Source organism: Sus scrofa, chromosome 15 (genome assembly GCF_000003025.6).
Source record: "Sus scrofa isolate TJ Tabasco breed Duroc chromosome 15, Sscrofa11.1, whole genome shotgun sequence".
NCBI classification, from domain to species: Eukaryota; Metazoa; Chordata; class Mammalia; order Artiodactyla; family Suidae; genus Sus; species Sus scrofa.
In genome coordinates this window covers 25,453,540-25,472,298 of record NC_010457.5, presented here as the reverse complement: position 1 = coordinate 25,472,298, position 18,759 = coordinate 25,453,540, and the positions used below count along the sequence as shown (strand labels likewise).

Below are 18,759 nucleotides of genomic sequence, written 5' to 3'. Positions count from 1 at the left end.
CAGCCCAAGAAACTCAGGAGCTGCTTGGAAGCATGGTGTGGAAGGGGAAAGCTTACCAGCTGAGGAGTGACAAGGATCCCACTGTTTTTTCTTTCTTTACTGAAGAGAAGGAGTTTTGCTTTTCTACAGTGCACATTGTACTTAAGAACTGCTGCTCCAGAGACGGTTTCTTTCTGAACTTCCAGGTACTGGCTGGAACTGTCTACACTCTGCCTATACTCTGGTAGGGTAGCTACTGAAGACCCTCTGGCTTGACCAGGCAAAAGGCACAAGGCACCATGAAAAGATAAGCTTCCCGTGGCCGGTCTCTTCTATGTGGAAGAGATTCAGGCTCTTTACACAACTAGTCCTCTCTCTATGCTGCACTCTCCTGACCTTCCAAATCTCTGTCTCCATTCTGAGAGCAGAGGAGCAGCCACAGGGCAGCACAGCCCTCTCTCTGATCCTCATGAGAACCAGCCCCATCTTCTGAGGGGGAAGTGGAGGCACTCACTTGTGTCTCATGCCAAAGCCCGGGCTTGTGCTAAGGCTGGCCTTCACCTCACTTGTGGAACTTACTTTTGTTCTGCAAAGAGAATGTGGTTCCCAGGGGGACCAGACACCAGCATTCCATGTGGAACTGCCAGGCAGGATGGTAAGGTATCACGGCAAGACCCCAGAAGATGCTGCTTCTCCTGCTCAGCTGCATCCTGCCCCCTGCCAACGGGAAGAGCTGCCTGCACTGCTGGCCAGAGCTGCCCCCGCTGATTGATTATGACCTACAGATCCTTTGGGGTACCCCGGGGCCCCCCGCAGAGCTCTCCCAGAGCCTCCACGCCCTGTTCCTGGACACGCAAGCCTCTCCTGAATCCTGGTATCTTGGTGAGGCACAGCCAGGAGACCAGGGATCAGCACTGACACCTCTACCGGGCCTGGGGTCTCAGTCCCCTGACTGCCTTTGTCCCATGTCCTGTTCTCAGGTCAAGATCATATGGAGGAAGCAGCAGGAAAGTTATTCACTCACATAGATCAAGCCATTAAGAAGTTTCAAGATGGTGAGGAAGCCGGGTGTCTGAGGGCCCTAGGACTGGGATAATCAAAAGCCCGCGAGGCTTCCTCTGAAAACCTCTGGCCTGGAGCAGCAGGTGAAGGGTGGGGTCACACAGCATTGCCTGTGTGCTCTCTGGAGTTCTTGTTTGAAAAACCTGGTTTGGAGTTCCCATTGTGGAGAAGTGGAAATGAATTCAACTGGTATCCATGAAGATGTGGGTTTGATCCCTGGCTTCACTCAGTAGGTTAGGGATCCATCGTTGCCATGAGCTGTGGTGTAGATCGAAGACACAGCTTAGATCCTGCATTGCTGTGGCTGTGGTGTAGACTGCCAGCTGTAGCTTTGATTGAACCCCTAGCCTGGGAACTTTCATATGCCGTGGGTGCATCCCTAAAAAGCAACAGAAAATCGAAATAAATAAATAAATAAATAAATAAAAACCTGGTTTGAATTCCCAACCTTGAGAAAGTGATGCTATTGATTCCACCTATGAAATGTGGCTTCAAAGACCCTTTCCCCTGCTTCACAGACAAATCAAGGCTCTTGGAAGAGGTCCGTGTCCTGAAGCAGCAGTTTTCCCAGCAGCTGGAGGAGAAATCTGAGAAGCTAAAGGAGAAGGGTGAGGGGGGTTGGGGCTGGCCCTGCCGGTCTGCCAGCTCTTCACACCCCCCACCTCCTGGCACAGGAGGCAGAGTCCCATCCATAGCCCCCCAGAATGCTCCCCAGGCCTCCCCAGGATCCTCCAGGACCCCTCCAGGACCCTCCCCAGGTCCCACCAGGAACCTTCCAGGACACCCCCGCTCCTCTCCAGGAGCACCCCCAACCCCAGTGCCTGCTCACACCCCTACCCCGCCAGCTATGTCGCCTCCCCAGCACCTCAGTCTCTCACCATCTCACCCTCCCGGACAGCCTGCAACGAGTCCTGTGGTGAGTGTCCTTGGGGACCAGGCCTGGGTTAGGGCGAAGGTGCCTGGTCTCCCTAAGCTCTGCATCCTCTCTCCCAGACATTAGCTCCACACTGGAGGTCATCAACTGTGCCAACTGCAAGACACACTTCCTCACCTGCCAGGACCCCACGCTCTGCCCAGGTCAGTGCCAGCCACCAGCGGGCCCCAGCCTCACCTCCACCTCCAGCTGTGCTGCTGTCTATCTACACTGTCTCCCTCCACCACCCAGCCCTGGGCCTGCTTGCTCTCCATCTGCACAGGGGATTTCTCCATTCTACATGTCCAGCTTCAGGGCCACACAGCCACCTGCCTCTAGGACATCCAGCCTGGACATCCAGCAGGTCTTCGAAGCTGGTCCTCCTGGAGATGCATCCAAACCCACCTCCACCCCCTAAGTCTCTTTCCCAGCCCTGACCCCTGAATCAGGACCCTCCCTCGCTCAGACGCATTCACAGGTCTTGCTGAGGACCCTCAGTGGGTCCCCAGCCCCGACCCCTGAACTAGGACCCCCTCCCTCACTCAGACGTAGTCAGAGCTTGCTGAGGACCCCTTCACTGTGCCCCCATCTTTTCCTCCAACGTCCACCACGTCCAGGCAGCCTCACTGTCACCTGGACTGTGGCAACATCTCCCACCTGGCCTTACTGTCTCCCAGCCACATCTTACTCAGCAGTCAAATAACCTTTTCTCCAGGAGCTAGTCCACCTGGGACCCTCCCTGTTAGAACTTTAAGTGGCTCCCAGTTGATCCAGTTAACGTTTCCTCTCCTCAGGGGGCTCTACTCACCCCTGGCCCTGCCTCCCCAGCCCACGGAGCTGCTGGTCCTAGAAGACGGCTTGGCCCCTGGACCATCTGACCTGAATGCATCATTGTCTTTTAAAACCCAGTTCAGAAGTCCTGTTTTACAAGAAACTTTTCCTGAGCAGCTCCTACCCATGGCCATCACCCCCCACCCCGCCCCCAGATCCCTCCTCCTCCTGCTTCCCCCCGGACAGCAGGGACCTGCCCCACAGCCTCTGGCTGCATGCAGGCACACAGTGGGAGTTCAGTATTGCTGCCAACATCACTAATTGGCTCCCCTCCCCCCACCCCCATCAGGGACCAGGAGGACCTTCGTATGGGCAGTGATCCTGGCCCTGGCTCTGCCCCTGGCAGTCCTTGCTGGAGGTGGGTGAGTGCCGTCCCCAAGCCCAGGGTCCCAGGGGAGACATGTCAACCCCTAAGCTAAACCCTCTCCACTTGTTTCCTGGCCCAGATGTTACATTTTCTGGCTGAAGAAGAAGAAGAAGAAGGCGGAGGAGGAGGCAGAAAAGGTTCTGGGGAATTCAGGACCCCAAAGGCTGGGAAGCGGGGCCAACCTGGGGGGAGCAAGGCCAGAGGTCCCCAGTCTGGCTCCTGAAGCCTGGCATCCAGAGCAGTGTGGGGTTGAGGTCTGGGTCCCAGGAGCACTACCATCAGCCCCCATGGGCATCAGACACACCCAGGAGCCACCATCAGCCCCTGCAAGGAGTGGACACCCCCAGGGGCCGCCATCAGTCCCCATAGACAATGGGCACACCCAGGGGCTGCCAACAGCCCCTACAGACAGTGGACACACCCTAGGGCTGCCATCGGCCCCCACAGGCAGCAGACACACCCAGGGCCCAGCACCCCTACTGCAGTGGCAGGAAAGCCCCAAGACTCCACCTGACCCTCCAGGTGCCCTCTGCCCATAGCTGTCATCACCACCCCCCCAGCAGAGCCCCTGCCCTCAGCTGCCCCCACCTCCCCGACCGCATGCACCACAATGTGGCCCTTGCCCTCTGCTCCTGGTTGGGCCTGGCAGCAGGAGGTCAGAGGCAGAAGCAGGTCTGCTTCTCTTGTCTCAGCAGGGACACAGCAGGCCGCTTGTCACCTTCAACTGAGCGCAGGTCCCAGGTGCTACCAAGACACTCTCTGATCTCTGGGCTCTGGTAACTCCTTTCTCACCCCCTCCAACCTAGAGTGGTGACCGCTTTGAAGTCCTGGGATTTCCCTACGCCACACCTTGTAAATGTCCTTCATTAAAACACCTCCTCATATTCCCATGGGCGGCGCCATCCACTTCCTGCTGATCCCGAACAGATGCAGCCACTCTGCAATGGCCCACATGGGCCCCAGGGACTGTCCCGTGTCCTCACCCTCTTCCTTCAAGAGTGCCCTCCCTGGTCTGAGCAGTGGTAGCCCTCCCAGGACCACAGAGGCCTCTTCGAATTCCAGCACCAGAGGTGAAGGGCCAATGTCTGATGTGGAACAGAAGTGGTGAGCAGACAGTCGGAGGCCCTGTAAAGATCAGGGACTGGCAGGAGAGCAGAAAGCAGTCCCCAGTCACAGTGGTAGCAGGTGTCACCCACATCCTGAATCCTGGCCAGGAGTTCTGCCCTGGGGCTCCTAAGTTGCCAGTGGGTCATGGGTGCTGCTAACAGAGAAATGTCCTGCCTTGTCCTGTTCCATGTCCCCAAGGCTGCCAGGTTACATAGACCCCTGTGTCCCTAGGCATGATTTTGCCCTTGCCCCTCCTCTCTGGTGCCCCCACTCCCTCAGCTCTGGCCCAGGGTCTCCCCAAGACTGACTGGGGCCTCCAGATCCAGGGTCTGCTGCAGGTCAACTCTGGGGCTGAAAGGAAGCAGGTCTGTGGCCAGAGTTGGGAGGGGCAGCCCCGACCCCAGTTCTGACACTGAGTCCAGGACCGGCCCCACCCCCCACCCCATGTCTGTCTCCCCTCTGAGCACAGAGTGGGCAGTGCTAGGTGTTGGCCGGGCTGGTGTACCCACAGGGTTCATAATCGCTCAAGCTCTAGGTCCAAATTCCCAGCCTGGTGAACCTACCTTCATGCAGTCTACTAAAGTCCTGCTGGCTCCCTCAGCCCTGCCAGCGCTCCCTAAGCCCTGCTGGCACTCCCTCCTCCAAGCTGGCAGTAAGGGCCACTCCCTGGGTAGGGGTGAGGCTACCGAAAGAGACAAAGGCAAGATACAGAGTGTAAACAGCCGCCTGAGCAGAGAACACCACAGCCATGGATCCCCAGCTGCAGACACTGCCAGCTCACCCACCAGAGATCCAGGAGGACCTCCCCAAGGTGGCGTCCTCAACTGCGAGAGGCCCAGATGGGAGGAGTGTTTTCTTTGAGGGCTTAGCATTTCAGAGAAGAGGGATAGACCTGAATAGGGTCAGGAGACCCCAAGAAATGTTAGGGCTGGAGGGAGAGGCTAGGAGGAGAGGCTGGTGAGAGGAAGGCCCAAGAAGGCTCTCATGCTTGGATGGGTCCAAAAAAGCCTGAGAAAGAACCCACCTGGGACTCCTGGGACAGTAGGCAGGATGTGCGACAGCTATGGATCGGGGTTGAGCCCGGACACACGCGGCCCTGACACATGGAGCTGAGGGCCCTTCCGCCCAGCTCTGCAAGCCCGCCCAGCTTGGGGGAGCCTGCAGATGTAGGGAGTCTAGGGAAAGAAAGGATGAGGACACCCTCACAGCCATCCTGAATGACCGGCCAGAGCCCGCCGAGGCCCAGTCCTGCACGGTGCCTTCTGGGGCTTGGCGGCTCAGCAGTTCAGGCTGAGAGGTACGAGGGGCTGGCCCAGGATGACCACCAGGCTTGGGGAAGCCCGGAGCTTGGCAACCATGACCCCGAGGCTTCAAAACCTGGAGTCTCTCTTGCCCATGCAGAATGTGGGAGGTCCGGGTCCTAGAAGCGAGGAGGTTCAAAAAAGTAAAAACAACGCGCTGCCCTCCTCCAAGGTGCGTGCCTATTTTTAAGCAGCACAGGCCTAAAGACAAATCAAGCAGAAAGTATCTGAAATGCCATTTGTCAGAAGTATGCGTGCTAGGGAAATAAAAGCCGGAGTTCATTACCGACCTGGAAAGACGAGCTTTGATAAATACCCCAGAGTTCTAGTTGGAAACGGCTGCCCCAGTGGCAGGCAGATCCTTACAAAGGATGGCTCAGCCTCCAGGCTCCATAGTCTCCGACAAAATTGACAAGGCCTGTTCTGACGCCACATCACTGCTGAAGGCGAGAGTGAGTATCTTCTGAAGGAAAATGATGTAATGATCCTGAGCCAGTAGTATTCAAATAATTATTAGCAGGCAAACACAGGACCAAGAGAACCAGATCTACACCAGACCCAGATATCAGAGTTATCCAAATTAAATATTTAAAAAACTGTGATTAATGCATCCAAAAATATTTTTTCCAGCTTTCCAGATAAAATTGACATATTACGTGTCCACTTAGGGAGAACCACTGTTGGTTTGATACACCTCTGTGTTGCAAAGTGGTTGCCACCATAGCCTTCCTCTACATAAAGTCACATAACTCCATTTTTGTGGTGAGAACATTTAAGAGCATTTTGTGGTGAGAATATTTAAACTCTTAGGTTTCAGGTATATAACACAGTATTGTGAACTATAATCACCACGCTGTAAATTTAGATCTCCAGGCCTGATTTATCTTATAACTAGAATTTTGACCCAAATCTCCCCGTTTCTCCCTCTCCTACCCCCTGGCAATCATCATTCTACTCTGTATCTGTGACTGTGGCTTATTTACTTTTTAGGGCCATGCCTATGGCATGTGGAAGTTCCCAGGCTAGGGGTCGAATCGGAGCTAGAGCTGCCAACCTACACCACAGCCACAGAAACTCGGGATCCTAGCCACAACTGGGACATACACCACAGCTCTCGGCAATGTCAGATCCTTAACCCACTGAACCAGGCCAGGGATTGAACCCACATCCTCATGGATACTAGTCGGGTTCATAACCCACTGAGTCACAACAGGAACTCCCTGTGACTTTTTTAGATTCCACATATAAGTGATAAAGTATTTATCTTCCTCCCTATGACATTTCACTTAGCAGAAAGCCCTCACGATCCATCCATGCTGTTGCAAACAGCAGGATTTCCTCCTTTCTAGTGGTTGAATAATATTCCATTTTCCGTTCGTCTGCTGACAGACCCTTAATTGTTTCCTTGTCTTGGCTATTGAACGATGCTGCAATGAACCTGGAGAGCAGATATGTCTTCAAGAGCCTGTTTTCACTCCTTTAGGAAGCATAACCAGAAGTGGGATTGCTGGATTATAGGGTAGTTCTAACTTTTCATTTTTTAGGAGCCTTCATACTTCCACTAAAAGTGCATAAGGGTTCCTTTTTTCCTCACATCCTTTCCAGCACTTATTTCTTGTCTTTTTGACAATAGCTATTCTAACAGGTGTGAGTATATCTCATGGCTTCGAGTTGCATCTCCCTGAAGGTTTGTAATATTGAACATCTTTTCATGTACTTATTGGCCATTTCTATGTCTTCTTTAAAAAATATCTAATCAGGTCCCACCCCCTTTTTTAAATTGAATTGTTTGAGGTTTTCTTCTTTTTCTTTCTTTTTTGGCCACCCCCATGGCATATGTAAGTTCCCAGGCCAGGGATCAATCCGAGCCAGAGCTGTGACCTACACCACAGCTGCAGCAACACAAATCCTTAATTCACTGCACCAGGCCAGGGATCAAACTGGCATCTCCACAGACACAAGCTGGATCATGAACCCACTCTACCACAGTATGAACTCCTGGGTTTTTTTTCCTGTTGAATCAGTTCTTTATATAGTCTGGGTATTAACCCTTTGTTAGATATGTGATTTGCAAAAATTATCTCCCATTCCATAGGTTGCCTTTTCATTTTGTTGATGGTTTCTTTCACTGTGCAGAACAGAAGCCTTTCAGTTTCATGTAGTCCCACTTGTTTATTTTTGTTTTTGTTGCCTTTGCTTCTGGTGTCAAGTCCAAAAAACTCATTGCTAAGACCAACATCAAGGAGGTTTTATCCTATGTTTTCTTCCAAGAGTTTCACAGTTTCCAGCTTTATGTTTAACTCTTTAATCCATTTCAAGCTAATGTTTGTGAGTGGTATAGAATTGGGGCCCAGTTTCATTCTTCTGTATGTGGTTGTCCAGTTTTCCCAACATCATTTATTAAAGAGACTGTCCTTTTCCCATTGAGTATCCTTGGCTCCCTTGTCAAATATTGGTTGACCGTATACACAAAGGTTTATATCTGGGCTGTCAATCTGTTCCATTAGTACAGGTGTCGGTTTTCATGCCAGTACTGTACTGGGGAGGGGCGTGTTTTGTTTTTGTTTTTTTTCTTTTTAGAGCCACACCTGCAATATATGGAATTTCCCAGACTAGGGATCAAATTGGAGCTTCAGCTACTGGCCAAAATGAAACCAGATCGGAGCCACATCTGCAACTTACACTGCAGCTTGCAGCAACACCCGATTCTTAACCCACTGAGCAAGGCCAGGGATCGAACCAACATCCTCATAGATACCAGTCAGTTCCTTAACCTGCTGAACCACATCGGGAACTCCAGTATCATAGTGTTTTGATGACTAGAGCTTTGTAGTATAGTTTGAAACCAGGAAGTGTGATGCCTCCAGGTTTGTTTTTTCTCAAGATTGCTTTGGCTATTCCAGGTCATTTGTGGTTCCATACAACCTTTAGGATTGTGTGTTCTATTTCTGCGGAAAATATCATTGGCATTGATTCTATAGATGGCTTTGAGTAGTTTGGACATTTCAACAATATCAATTCCTCCAATTTATAAACATGAGATCTCTTTCCATTAGTTTGTGTCTTCTTCAACCTCTTTCATAAAAGTTTTATAGTATTCTGTGTACAGATCTTTCACCTCCTTGGTTAAATTTATTCCTAAGTATTTTATTATTTTTGATGCTAAGTGAATGAGATGTTTTTCATTTCTTTTTCAGATATAATGTTGTTAATGTATAAAAGTGAAACTTTTTTTTTTCTTTTCATGGCTACACCTGCAGCATATGGAAGTTCTCAGGCAAGGGGTCAAATCAGAGCTGCAGCTGAGGCCTGCACCACAATCACAGTAACACTGGATCCAAGCCACATCTGTGACATAAGCCACAGCTTGTGGCAACACTGGATCCTTAACTCACTGAGTGATGCCACAGATCAAACCCACATCCTCATGGATACTAGTCAGGTTCTTAACCTGCTGAGCCACAACAGGAGCTCCAAAACAGATTTCTTATGTTAATTTTGTATCCTGCAATTTTACTGAATTCATTGATTAATTCCAAAAGTTTTTTTGGTGGAAACTTAGGATTTTCTATGTATAAGATTATATCCTTGGCAAGTAAAAACAATTTTCCTTCTTCCTCTCTGATTTAGATACCTTTCATTTCTTTCTGCCAGATTTCCCTGGCTAAGACTTCCAGTGCCACGCTGAATAAAAGCGATGAATGGGCACCCTTGTCTTGCTCCTAATCTTAGAGAAAAAGCTTTCAGCCTCTCACCGTTGAGTATGGTGTTATCTGTAGGCTTGTCTTATACGGCCTTTATTGTATTTGGGTATGTTTCTTCAATACCCAACTTGTTGAGTGTTTTTTATTACAGAAAGATGTTGCATTTTGTCGAGTGCTTTTTCTGCATCTAGTGAGATGATCTTATTATTTTTATCTTTCATTCTATTAATGTACTGTATCACATGGATTAATTTTCATATATTGAAATGTCCTTGCATCTCAGGGATAAATCCGACTTATCATGGTGTGTGGCCCTTTTAATGTGATGTTAAATTTGATTTGCTAATGTTATGTTGAGAATTTCTGCATCAACATTTTATCAGGAATACTGCCTATAGTTTTCTTTTCTTGGAGTGTCCTTATCTGGCTTTGTATTAGGATAATGCTAGCCTCATAAAATGAGTTCAGGAGCATTCCCTCCTCCAGTTTTTTAGAAGAGTTTGAGATGAATTGAAGTTAATCCTTCTTTAAATGTTTGACAGAATTCACCAGTGAAATTATCTTTTCCTGGGCTTTTCTTTGTTGCAAAGGTTTTGATTACCAATTCAATCTCCTTACTCATTACTGGTCTGTTCAGATGTTCTATTCATGATTTAGTCTTGACAGGTTGGTTGTTTCTAGAAATTTATCTACTTCTTCTAGGTTATTCAATCTGTTAGCGGAGTTCCCGTCGTGGCGCAGTGGTTAACGAATCCGACTAGGAACCATGAGGTTGCGGGTTCGATCCCTGCCCTTGCTCAGTGGGTTAACGATCCGGCGTTGCCGTGAGCTGTGGTGTAGGTTGCAGACGCGGCTCGGATCCTGCGTTGCTGTGGCTCTGGCGTAGGCCGGTGGCTACAGCTCCGATTGGACCCCTGGTCTGGGAACCTCCATATGCCGCGAAAGCGGCCCAAGAAATAGCAACCATAACAACAACAACAAAAAAAGACAAAAGACAAAAAAAAAAAAAAAACCATCAATCTGTTAGCATATAATTGTTCCCAGCTGTCACTTACAATCCTTTGTATTTCTGGGGTATCAGTTGTAATATCCTCTATTTAGTTTCTCATTTTATTTATTTCAGTCCTCTCTCTTTTTTTCTTAGTAAGCCTAGCTAAAGACTTGTCATTTTTGTTCTATTGTTTTTCTGCTATTTCATTTTTTTTCTGCCCTGGTCTTTGCCATTTCCTTCCTTCTGCTAACTTTGAGCTTCAATTGTTCTTTTTCTAGTTATTGAGGTATAAAATTAGGGTTAGAGGAAGAGTAAAAATTGAAAACCAGAGCTCCCATTGTGACTCAGTGGGTTAACAACCTGACTAGTATCCATAAGCACGCATGTTCAATCCTGCATTGCTGTGGCATAGGCCAGTAGCTTCAGCTCTGATTAGACCCCTCAGCCTGGGAACTTCCATATGCCACAGATGCAGTCAAAAGAAAGAAAGAGAAAAAGAGCTGAAAACCACTGTGAGATCCCACTTAACCAAAATATACCTTGTCAGGGGTCTGATAGGCATGCAGGTGCAGCTTTTGTGCAGGGTTGGGAGAGTACAGTCTCGTTGCCATGGGCACAGGAGCACTGACTTCAGGAAGAGCTGCTATGAGAGTCTTGTTGGGCTCCCAGGTAAGATCACCACCTGCCTAAGAATGAGATAAGGCTGTCTCAGGGTGTGCAGTGTCGGGGCACCTGTTTTCCTGCCCTGCCAGCACATGCCTATCAGACCCCTGACTCAGGGTGGGGATCTCACAGTGGTTTTCAGACCACCACTACCCTTTCTGCCTAAAATTCTTCTTATTAGTGACAGACCTTTGTCCCAGGTCAGAGGAGAGTGTCATTGTCCCTGGAGTGTCCTGAGGGCATGAGGCAGTAGTTTGTGCTGGCAGGGTAGGTAGAGCAGGTGCCCCGACAGTGCACACCCTGAGACAGCCTTATCTCATTCTTAGGCAAGTGGTGGTTTTACCTGGGAGCCCAACAAGACTCTCATAGCAGCTCTTCCTGAAATCAGTGCTCCTGTGCCCATGGCAACGAGCTTGCACTCCCCCAACCCTGCCCAAAAGCTGCACCTGCATGCCTATCAGACCCCTGACTCAGGGTGGGGATCCATGTGGCCCTTTGCTCCACATTTGAAAATTATCTAAATGTTTAGGAGAAAGTTAAGTGGGACACACTCCCTGGTTGGGAAATTGGAAGCTAGAACTCTAAGAGATTGCAAATACATCACCACAGAGCCCAGTGTTGGTGAGCATGTCTGTAAAGGGTCTACTGAAGCCTCTGAGGCAGAGTCCCAATGGCCCTTCTGCCTGCAGCTGGTCACCTCCTACTGTAGTAGATGCTGCTGGCAACCACTCACAGCTTCATAACAGAAGAGTCAGCAGAGTCAGCACAGCATGGCCTGGGATTACCAGGCCTGGAACCTACACACACCCAGGGCTCTCAAATTTGACTAACCATTGGTCTGTGCCCCTCCTGCAAGAAGCCCCCAGCCTCTGCCACAGCCCATTCCTCTGATCTGAAGTGTGTGCTACCCTGACAGCGTGTTTGGGATGCTTCCTGAGCTTGGTTGTGGTCTCCTGGAGAAGAGCAGGCAAGGGAAAGAGGGCAGAGCCAGGAGGCCAGTGACTCTGCCACCCAGGGGGGTTGTCAGGTGGGGATGACAGCATTTTCCCTGGACAAGCCCCTTCCATACATCCCAGCTCACGCCTGAGATGCTGTGAGGCTGAACCTGCTGGTCCCTCTTGGTAGATAAGTAAACTGAGTCCCAGAGAGATTGGGTACCTTGCCTGAAGTCACCACTAGTGAGGACAGGAGTCAGGTCTGTGTGACTCTGTAACCCCCATTCTTGACCCCCCAATGAGTTCACCCCTGCCCCATGGGTGCTATGTCCCTGGCTCAGGCAGGTCTGGAGGGATAACTAGTGAAGAACATCTGTCCTGGGCTAGGGGTTCTTCCTCTCCAGCTGGAGGCAGGGAGGGGGGGATGGCCTTATGTCAACCACAGCCACCTGCTGGAGGAGGCCACTGTGGGGGAGGGGCTCCCCACAAGAAAGCAGCAAAACCTTCCCCTTTGAGTTAGGCTCATTCAAGTCTCCACCTATCCCACCCCAACCCTTTTAGTCTGCTCCCAGAGATACCCTGAGATGAAGGTGTGCTGGGTGGACTGGCTCTCAGGGTCCCCTTGTCCCCCTAGGCCAGGAGATTCACAGAGAGTCCCTCATTGTGGCCTAGCTGCCCTGGCAGCTCTTGCAGTGCCAGCACCTGGGCAATCCCACCTTGTCCAGTCTGCCCCAGAGGCAGGGCTTCTCCACCTGTTCCACACTGGGCCACTCCTAAAGCCCCAGCTTCTAGGAAACTTCCAGGTGGAAATCTGGGGAGACCACTGAGCTGGGGGCAGACGTTGGCTGCCCACCCCTAAGGCCCATGCTCACCCCACTTCCTCAGGCAACTAACAGAAGATGCATGAAAAATCACAGAAACATGTGCTACCATTGAATGCGGTCAGAGTAAGCTATGTGGACACAAAGCATGCATTTAAGCAGCTTTAAAGACAATGTTTAAAGGAGTTCCCATCGTAGTGCAGCAGAAATGAATCCAACTAGGAACCATAAGGCTGAGGGTTTGCTCCCTGGCCTCACTCAATGGGTTAAGGATCCAGCATTGCCGTGAACTGTGGTGTACTTTGAAGATGTGGCTCGAATCTGTTATTGCTGTGGCTGTGGCACAGGCTGGCAGCTGTAGCTCTGATTAGACCCCTAGCCTGGGAACCTCCATATGCCATGGGTGTGGCCCTAAAAAGACAAAAAAAAAAAAAAGAACAGTGTTTAAAATCAAGACCTAACTTGAGCTCTGTAAAGATTCAGGGAAGGACTAGATGAAGGTGAAGATGATATAATTGTTGGGGAGGGGAAATTTCCGCCTCCCCTCCACTGCCCTCCTGAGATCCTGTGGCTGACAAAAGACATATTAACAGGAGAGAGACAAATTTTAATCATGCACACAGAGGTCTCATAGAAGTGGGACCTAAGAAGTAGCCAAAACAAGGAGTTCCCATTGTGGTGCAGTGGAAGCAAATCCAACTAGTATCCATGAGGATGCAGGTTTGATCCCTGGCCTTGCTCAGTGGGTCAGGGATCTGGCATTGCCATGAGCTGTGGTATAGATCATATTCGCGGCTCTGATCCCACATTGCTGTGGCTGTGGGAAAAAAAAAGTAACCAAAGCAGACGGATTTTATACTTTTTAAACAAAGAAACAATAAACTTGTGAGGAGTGAACAGGACAAAGAAACTTAGGTTCTGGTGCCCAATTAGTGAAGAACCCAAACAGAGTGTTGGCTTGGGGTAGTAAATTAAAGGAGTCATAGAGTTTGTTACATAGGCTTCTCACCCCAAATTTCTCGTCCCTAGTGATAAAAGTTCTCCTGCTTCAGGAAGAAGAAAGGAGGGTCTGAGCATCGCTCCTGCATTGGGCATTTCTTAGGTAACTTAAATTCAGAATAATCAATAAGCCATAGAGGCTTGTCTTGGGGTGGCCTGCTCTGGGGCCAACATAATCACGAACTACTTCAGGGCAGCCTGAGACTGGAGTTGGGTGGTGAAGGGTAGGAAAGGAGCCAGGCAAGAGAACATTCTGGGGCAGGAAAAGCACATGCTTACCTTCCACCTCCACCCGCATGGTGCTATAACCCTGGCAATGAGGTCTCTGTCCATGGTCCTGATCTTCACCAGCCACGTGGCAACAGCAGTAATAAGCACACTGGGGAAACAGAATCCGTGAACCAGGACTCTGTTAGCATTTCTTTTTTTTTTTTTTTTTTTTTTTTTTTTTTTTTTTTTTTTTTTGGTCTTTTAAGGCTACACCCATGGCATATGGAGAGATTCTCAGGCTAGGGGTCGAATCAGAGTGGTAGCCACTGGCCTACACCGCAGCCACAGCAATGCCGGATCCTTAACCCACTGAGCAAGGCCAGGGATCAAACCTGCGTCCTCATGGATCCTAGTGAAATTCGTTTCTGCTGAGCCAAGATGGGAACTCCTCTGCTTGTGTTTCTATTGCCAGGTTGATCATAAACAGGTGTCCCTCTCATGCACACTTGCTTGAGGCAAAGAGGAACCAACAATATCTGCCTCTGAATTTGCACATATGGAGTTAAATCCTTCAGGAGGGTTTCCTTTGGGGACTGAGCACTGGGATCCAGTTCTACTCAGCAACCATCCAGTGAATCACCTGAGGTCGAAGGGACACAAACACACATAGACTCGTACATGGGGGAGTTCACCAGCTGCAGGGGACACCCCAGAGCACAGACCACATCTCAGTGTGACCAACGACAGTGTGTAAAGTCCACTCCATGCAAACTTGTTATCATAAGGACCTCATCAAGAAACCACCAGCAAAGAGGGACAGACAGATCTAGAAAAAGAATGAAGAATATGTATTTTTCAAGGCAATCGCTAACTCCATCTTAAAGATCTGCTTTCATTTGACAAATTATCTCAGAAAAGAGAAGACAATAGGCCCACTTAACTTGAATTTTCTCTGAATACATGATCTGGCATAAGATTTAATGAGGCCACTCCTTGAAGAGTATTTCAAATTATAATTTTTGTTAAAAGAACATTTGTTAAGGTCCAATAAATCTGTTGCATGTGGGTGTGTGATTTTTTAAAAAATAAATCTAATCTGCCTTCAGTGGCTTAGATCTAACACTGGCAATAACTGTGTGATTGCAGCTTTTATGGGACTGTAATGGGGACAGCACCCAGAGTCTGTGTTAGGCATTGTATAGTTAAAAACACTGCCTGGGAGTTCCCATCGTGGCGCAGTGGTTGGCGAATCCGACTAGGAGCCATGAGGTTGCGGGTTCGGTCCCTGCCCTTGCTCAGTGGGTTGACGATCCAGCGTTGCCGTGAGCTGTGGTGTAGGTTTCAGACACGGCTTGGATCCCGCATTGCTGTGGCTCTGGCGTGGGCCGGAGGCTGCAGTTCCGATTCGACCCCTAGCCTGGGAACCTCCATATGCCGCGGGAGCAGCTCAATAAATAGCAAAAAGACAAAAAAAAAAAATAGTAAAACCACTGCCTGTAGTAGGAAAGCTGATTTAGAGTAGCAAATGCCTATTATTCCTGTAATTGAAAAGAAGAGGGCACATTCCATCTTCATTTCAGAAGAATGAACCTGTCAGGATATTTATGTGAACCCACGGCCCCGTTATCACTCTTCTGTTTTACCAGCTCTGACTTCTGAGTGTGTTGGTGAGATCCCCAGCCTGGAGCAGCCTGCCCCGGAAGGCCTGGCCACACAGCTTCAGAGTCCCAGTGTCCCCCCATTGGTCTGAAGGATGGAGAGTGTCCTAGCCTCACTGGTCCAGGAGGAAAGCAGCTTTATCAGACCTCAGAATACTTCTGGAGACCCCTCACCTCTGACACATAAGCAGCTTCCTGATCACCCACCCCATACTCCACCTCTTAATTCTTGTCCATCTCTGTGGGGCCCAGATCACAGTGGCCCAGTTAACACCCATCACAGTGAGGAGCCCACTGACCAGACTGGACTTTAAGCTTAGTGTGAGGGGAAGAAAGGAATCAATGCTAAACTTTTTTTTTTTTTAATTCTTTTTCTAGGGCCACACCCATGGCATATGGAAGTTCCCAGGCTAGGGGTCTAATCAGAGCTGTAGCCACCGGCCTATGCCAGAGCCACAGCAATGCCGATCCAAGCTGAGTCTTTGACCTACACCACAGCTCATGGCAATGCCAGATCCTTAACTCACTGAGCAAGGCCAGGAATCGAACCCACAACCTCACGGTTCCTGGTTGGATTCATTAACCACCGATCCACGTTTAACCTCCATTAAACGTTCTTAATGAAGCAGAACATATGTTCTACATCCTGTCCTAGCTGCCCTCAACCATACACTGATGAAAATAATACAAATAAATATCCTCCTTCCTGTGTCATCTTGCATACACTTCAGCATGGCTGATGGCTTGGGTCTGGAAGGCTCTGGCTGGCATCAGGCTGAGGCTCTGATTAGGTAAGGATTTCTGGGCTCCTGGCCATGCTCAAGGCCTTCACCCCAAACCTGAATCCCCCCAACAAGACTGCTGAGGATTTTTCCCCACTTTTTCTGACAAGTTACCAAGCTCACTGAGGCCAATAAATTACCCAGTGTTACCCGTGCGAATTGCACCACATGCCTCTGTCACTCCATACCACCTGCTCTAGAGAGACACGTATTGCTGATCTGTTGATGGGTTTCACCATGGCCAGTTTCATGAGGTTTGCTGGAGACTGAGGGGTTCCCAAGGAGCAGGACTTCCAGTGCTAAAACCAGGAAGGTGCCGGGAAAATCAGGAGATATGTGTCACCCTACCAGCATCTGCTCCCCCTTCACCCTTCCCAGCAGCACCCGAGGTCACTGGGTACCCACCTCTCCCACAGGCAGCTCCTGGGTTGTGCCCTGTTGGGCCTCAGTCATTAGTTCAGAGGTAGGCATATGACCACATCAGCTTTAAGTGATGGGGATGTGAGTGTAGAGAACAGGGACTCAGGCTTGGCACCCTGGGACAGCAGTGCCCTCTCCCAGGGTGACTGTGTGGACAGCAGTGCCCTCTCCCAGTGACTGTGTGGAATGAGGTGTGATATCTGAAGAAGACGCAGCCATCTTGCTACCATGAGGTCGAGGCCACAAAGAGCTGTAGTAGAGCCATCAAAGGGAATTGGAAGCTCACTCAACCCTGAACCTGCCCCATCTCCAGGCTCCCTGCTTATGAGGGTCACAAATCCTCCTTACTTTGAAGCTGTTTGGCTTACACTTCCAGTTTCTTGTGGCCAAAAACATCCTAACCTGTGGTCCTCAACCAGCAGCAGGTGACAAGCAGCACCACTACCCTCTGCCTTGAATCTGTAACCCCTGTGTGGGGCTGAGCCACCTGGCTTTAACAGGCCCTCTTCATGATTCTGATGGAGGTTGGTCCTCCAAAAGCCCTGTGATCCTCTTCAGAAGAGCCTGAAACTGGGTGAAAACCGGTCACGTGACATTAACAGCCACCTCTTAAATGTCAACTTCTGGAGACAAAACTTGGAACCTACCCTAGAGAGACACACAATGTGAGTGCCTTACAAATACTCAGCTTTGCACCTGGCCATAGACAGGTACAGGGAGGGACTGGCAGAAAGTGGAAACTGATGGGTCTGCTCTGATGTGTCAGCGTGGCAGCACTGTAGTTCCCAGAAACCTAATCAAATGCTAATACAGGTGTTACTAGAAGGGTAGTTTGTATTTTGGACATATGGGTACATATGCAATCAGATGACTTTAAGTAAAGCAGGTCAGTTGAAGGAACAGAGCTTCCCAAAGAAGGCATTCTGCCTCAAAATCAAAACCACAAGATCAGGAATTCCTGTCATGGCTCAGTGGTTAAAAAACCTGACTAGTAACCATGAGGTTGTTGGTTCCATCCCTGACCTCGATCAGTGGGTTAAGGATCCCGCATTGCTGTGAGCTTGGATTTCGCGTTGTTGTGGCTCTGGCATAGGCCAGTGGCAACAGCTCTGACTAGACCCCTAGCCTGGGAACATCCATATGCTGCGGGTACGGCCCTAAAAAGATAAAAAAATAAATAAACAAATATTAAAAAATAATTTAAAAAATAAACATTAAAAAATAAATAAATAAAACTCAGCTCCTGCATGAGTTTTCAGCCTTCTGTGCTGCCCTATGATTTCGGACTTGCCCATTCCACAGTCGTGTGGGCCCATATATATATATGTACATATAGAACTTATCTTGCCTTTCTGTCCTGGGAATTCCTCATGCTCACGTGAATTGCCCATACACATGAACAAAATTTGACTTTCTCTTGTTAATCTGCTTTATGTCATTTTAAGTATTCTACCTATAGAACTAATGAAAAAGGAGGGGTGTCCTCCTCCCTCTTAGAGACTAGACAGCTTCTCCACTTCTCTGACAATGTCCTGAGAAATCCTTTCAAGTCTGAGATGCTGCATGCGGTGTCTGTAGTGGTGGAGGTGGGGTAGGTGATGGCAGGTGGGAACACCCAGCAATCTCAACTTTTCCTGTACACAGGCAGCTCCTCAGACTGAGGCAGGTGCATAATCAGATTCCTCTGCTCTCATGAGCCCTTTTGTTTGTGGTCCTGCTATCCTGGCATAGGACAGGATTGGGGCTTCAGAGACAGAGTGCTGCCCTTGACCCCTCCTGGCCTCCACAGGCTCAGGCTCTTGTCCCTAGGGCTGCACAAGGGCCTCTGTATTGGTCAGGCTTCTCCAGAGAAGCAGAACCACACCACCAGCTCCAGCATCCCTATCTGACCTCCTTTCTTGTACTCCCTTTGTTCCAACCCAGTTCTCAGGAGCGGGTGGTGAAGGAAACTGGGAGACTCCCCACCCCTGGCCCCATCTCATGAGATGTACGGTCTCTGACATTTCCTCATGAAAG

General features: G+C 49.5%; 1 protein-coding gene across 1 annotated transcript; it reads left to right on the top strand.

Moving 5' to 3' along the window:
• TEX51 (testis expressed 51) lies at positions 663–3,251 on the top strand. The gene is made up of 6 exons (XM_021075798.1): positions 663–807; positions 960–1,034; positions 1,560–1,649; positions 2,035–2,118; positions 3,075–3,143; positions 3,232–3,251. Exons 1-6 carry the CDS (start codon positions 663–665, stop codon positions 3,249–3,251), a joined length of 483 nt encoding a protein of 160 aa, XP_020931457.1.

Coding starts and splice junctions, on each gene's coding strand:
- TEX51 (XM_021075798.1), top strand. CDS start 663: ATGCTGCTTCTCCTGCTCAGCTGCATCCTGCCCCCTGCCAACGGGAAG. Junction 1,650..2,034: donor TGAGAAGCTAAAGGAGAAGG/GTGAGGGGGGTT, acceptor CCTCTCTCCCAG/ACATTAGCTCCACACTGGAG. Junction 2,119..3,074: donor GGACCCCACGCTCTGCCCAG/GTCAGTGCCAGC, acceptor CACCCCCATCAG/GGACCAGGAGGACCTTCGTA.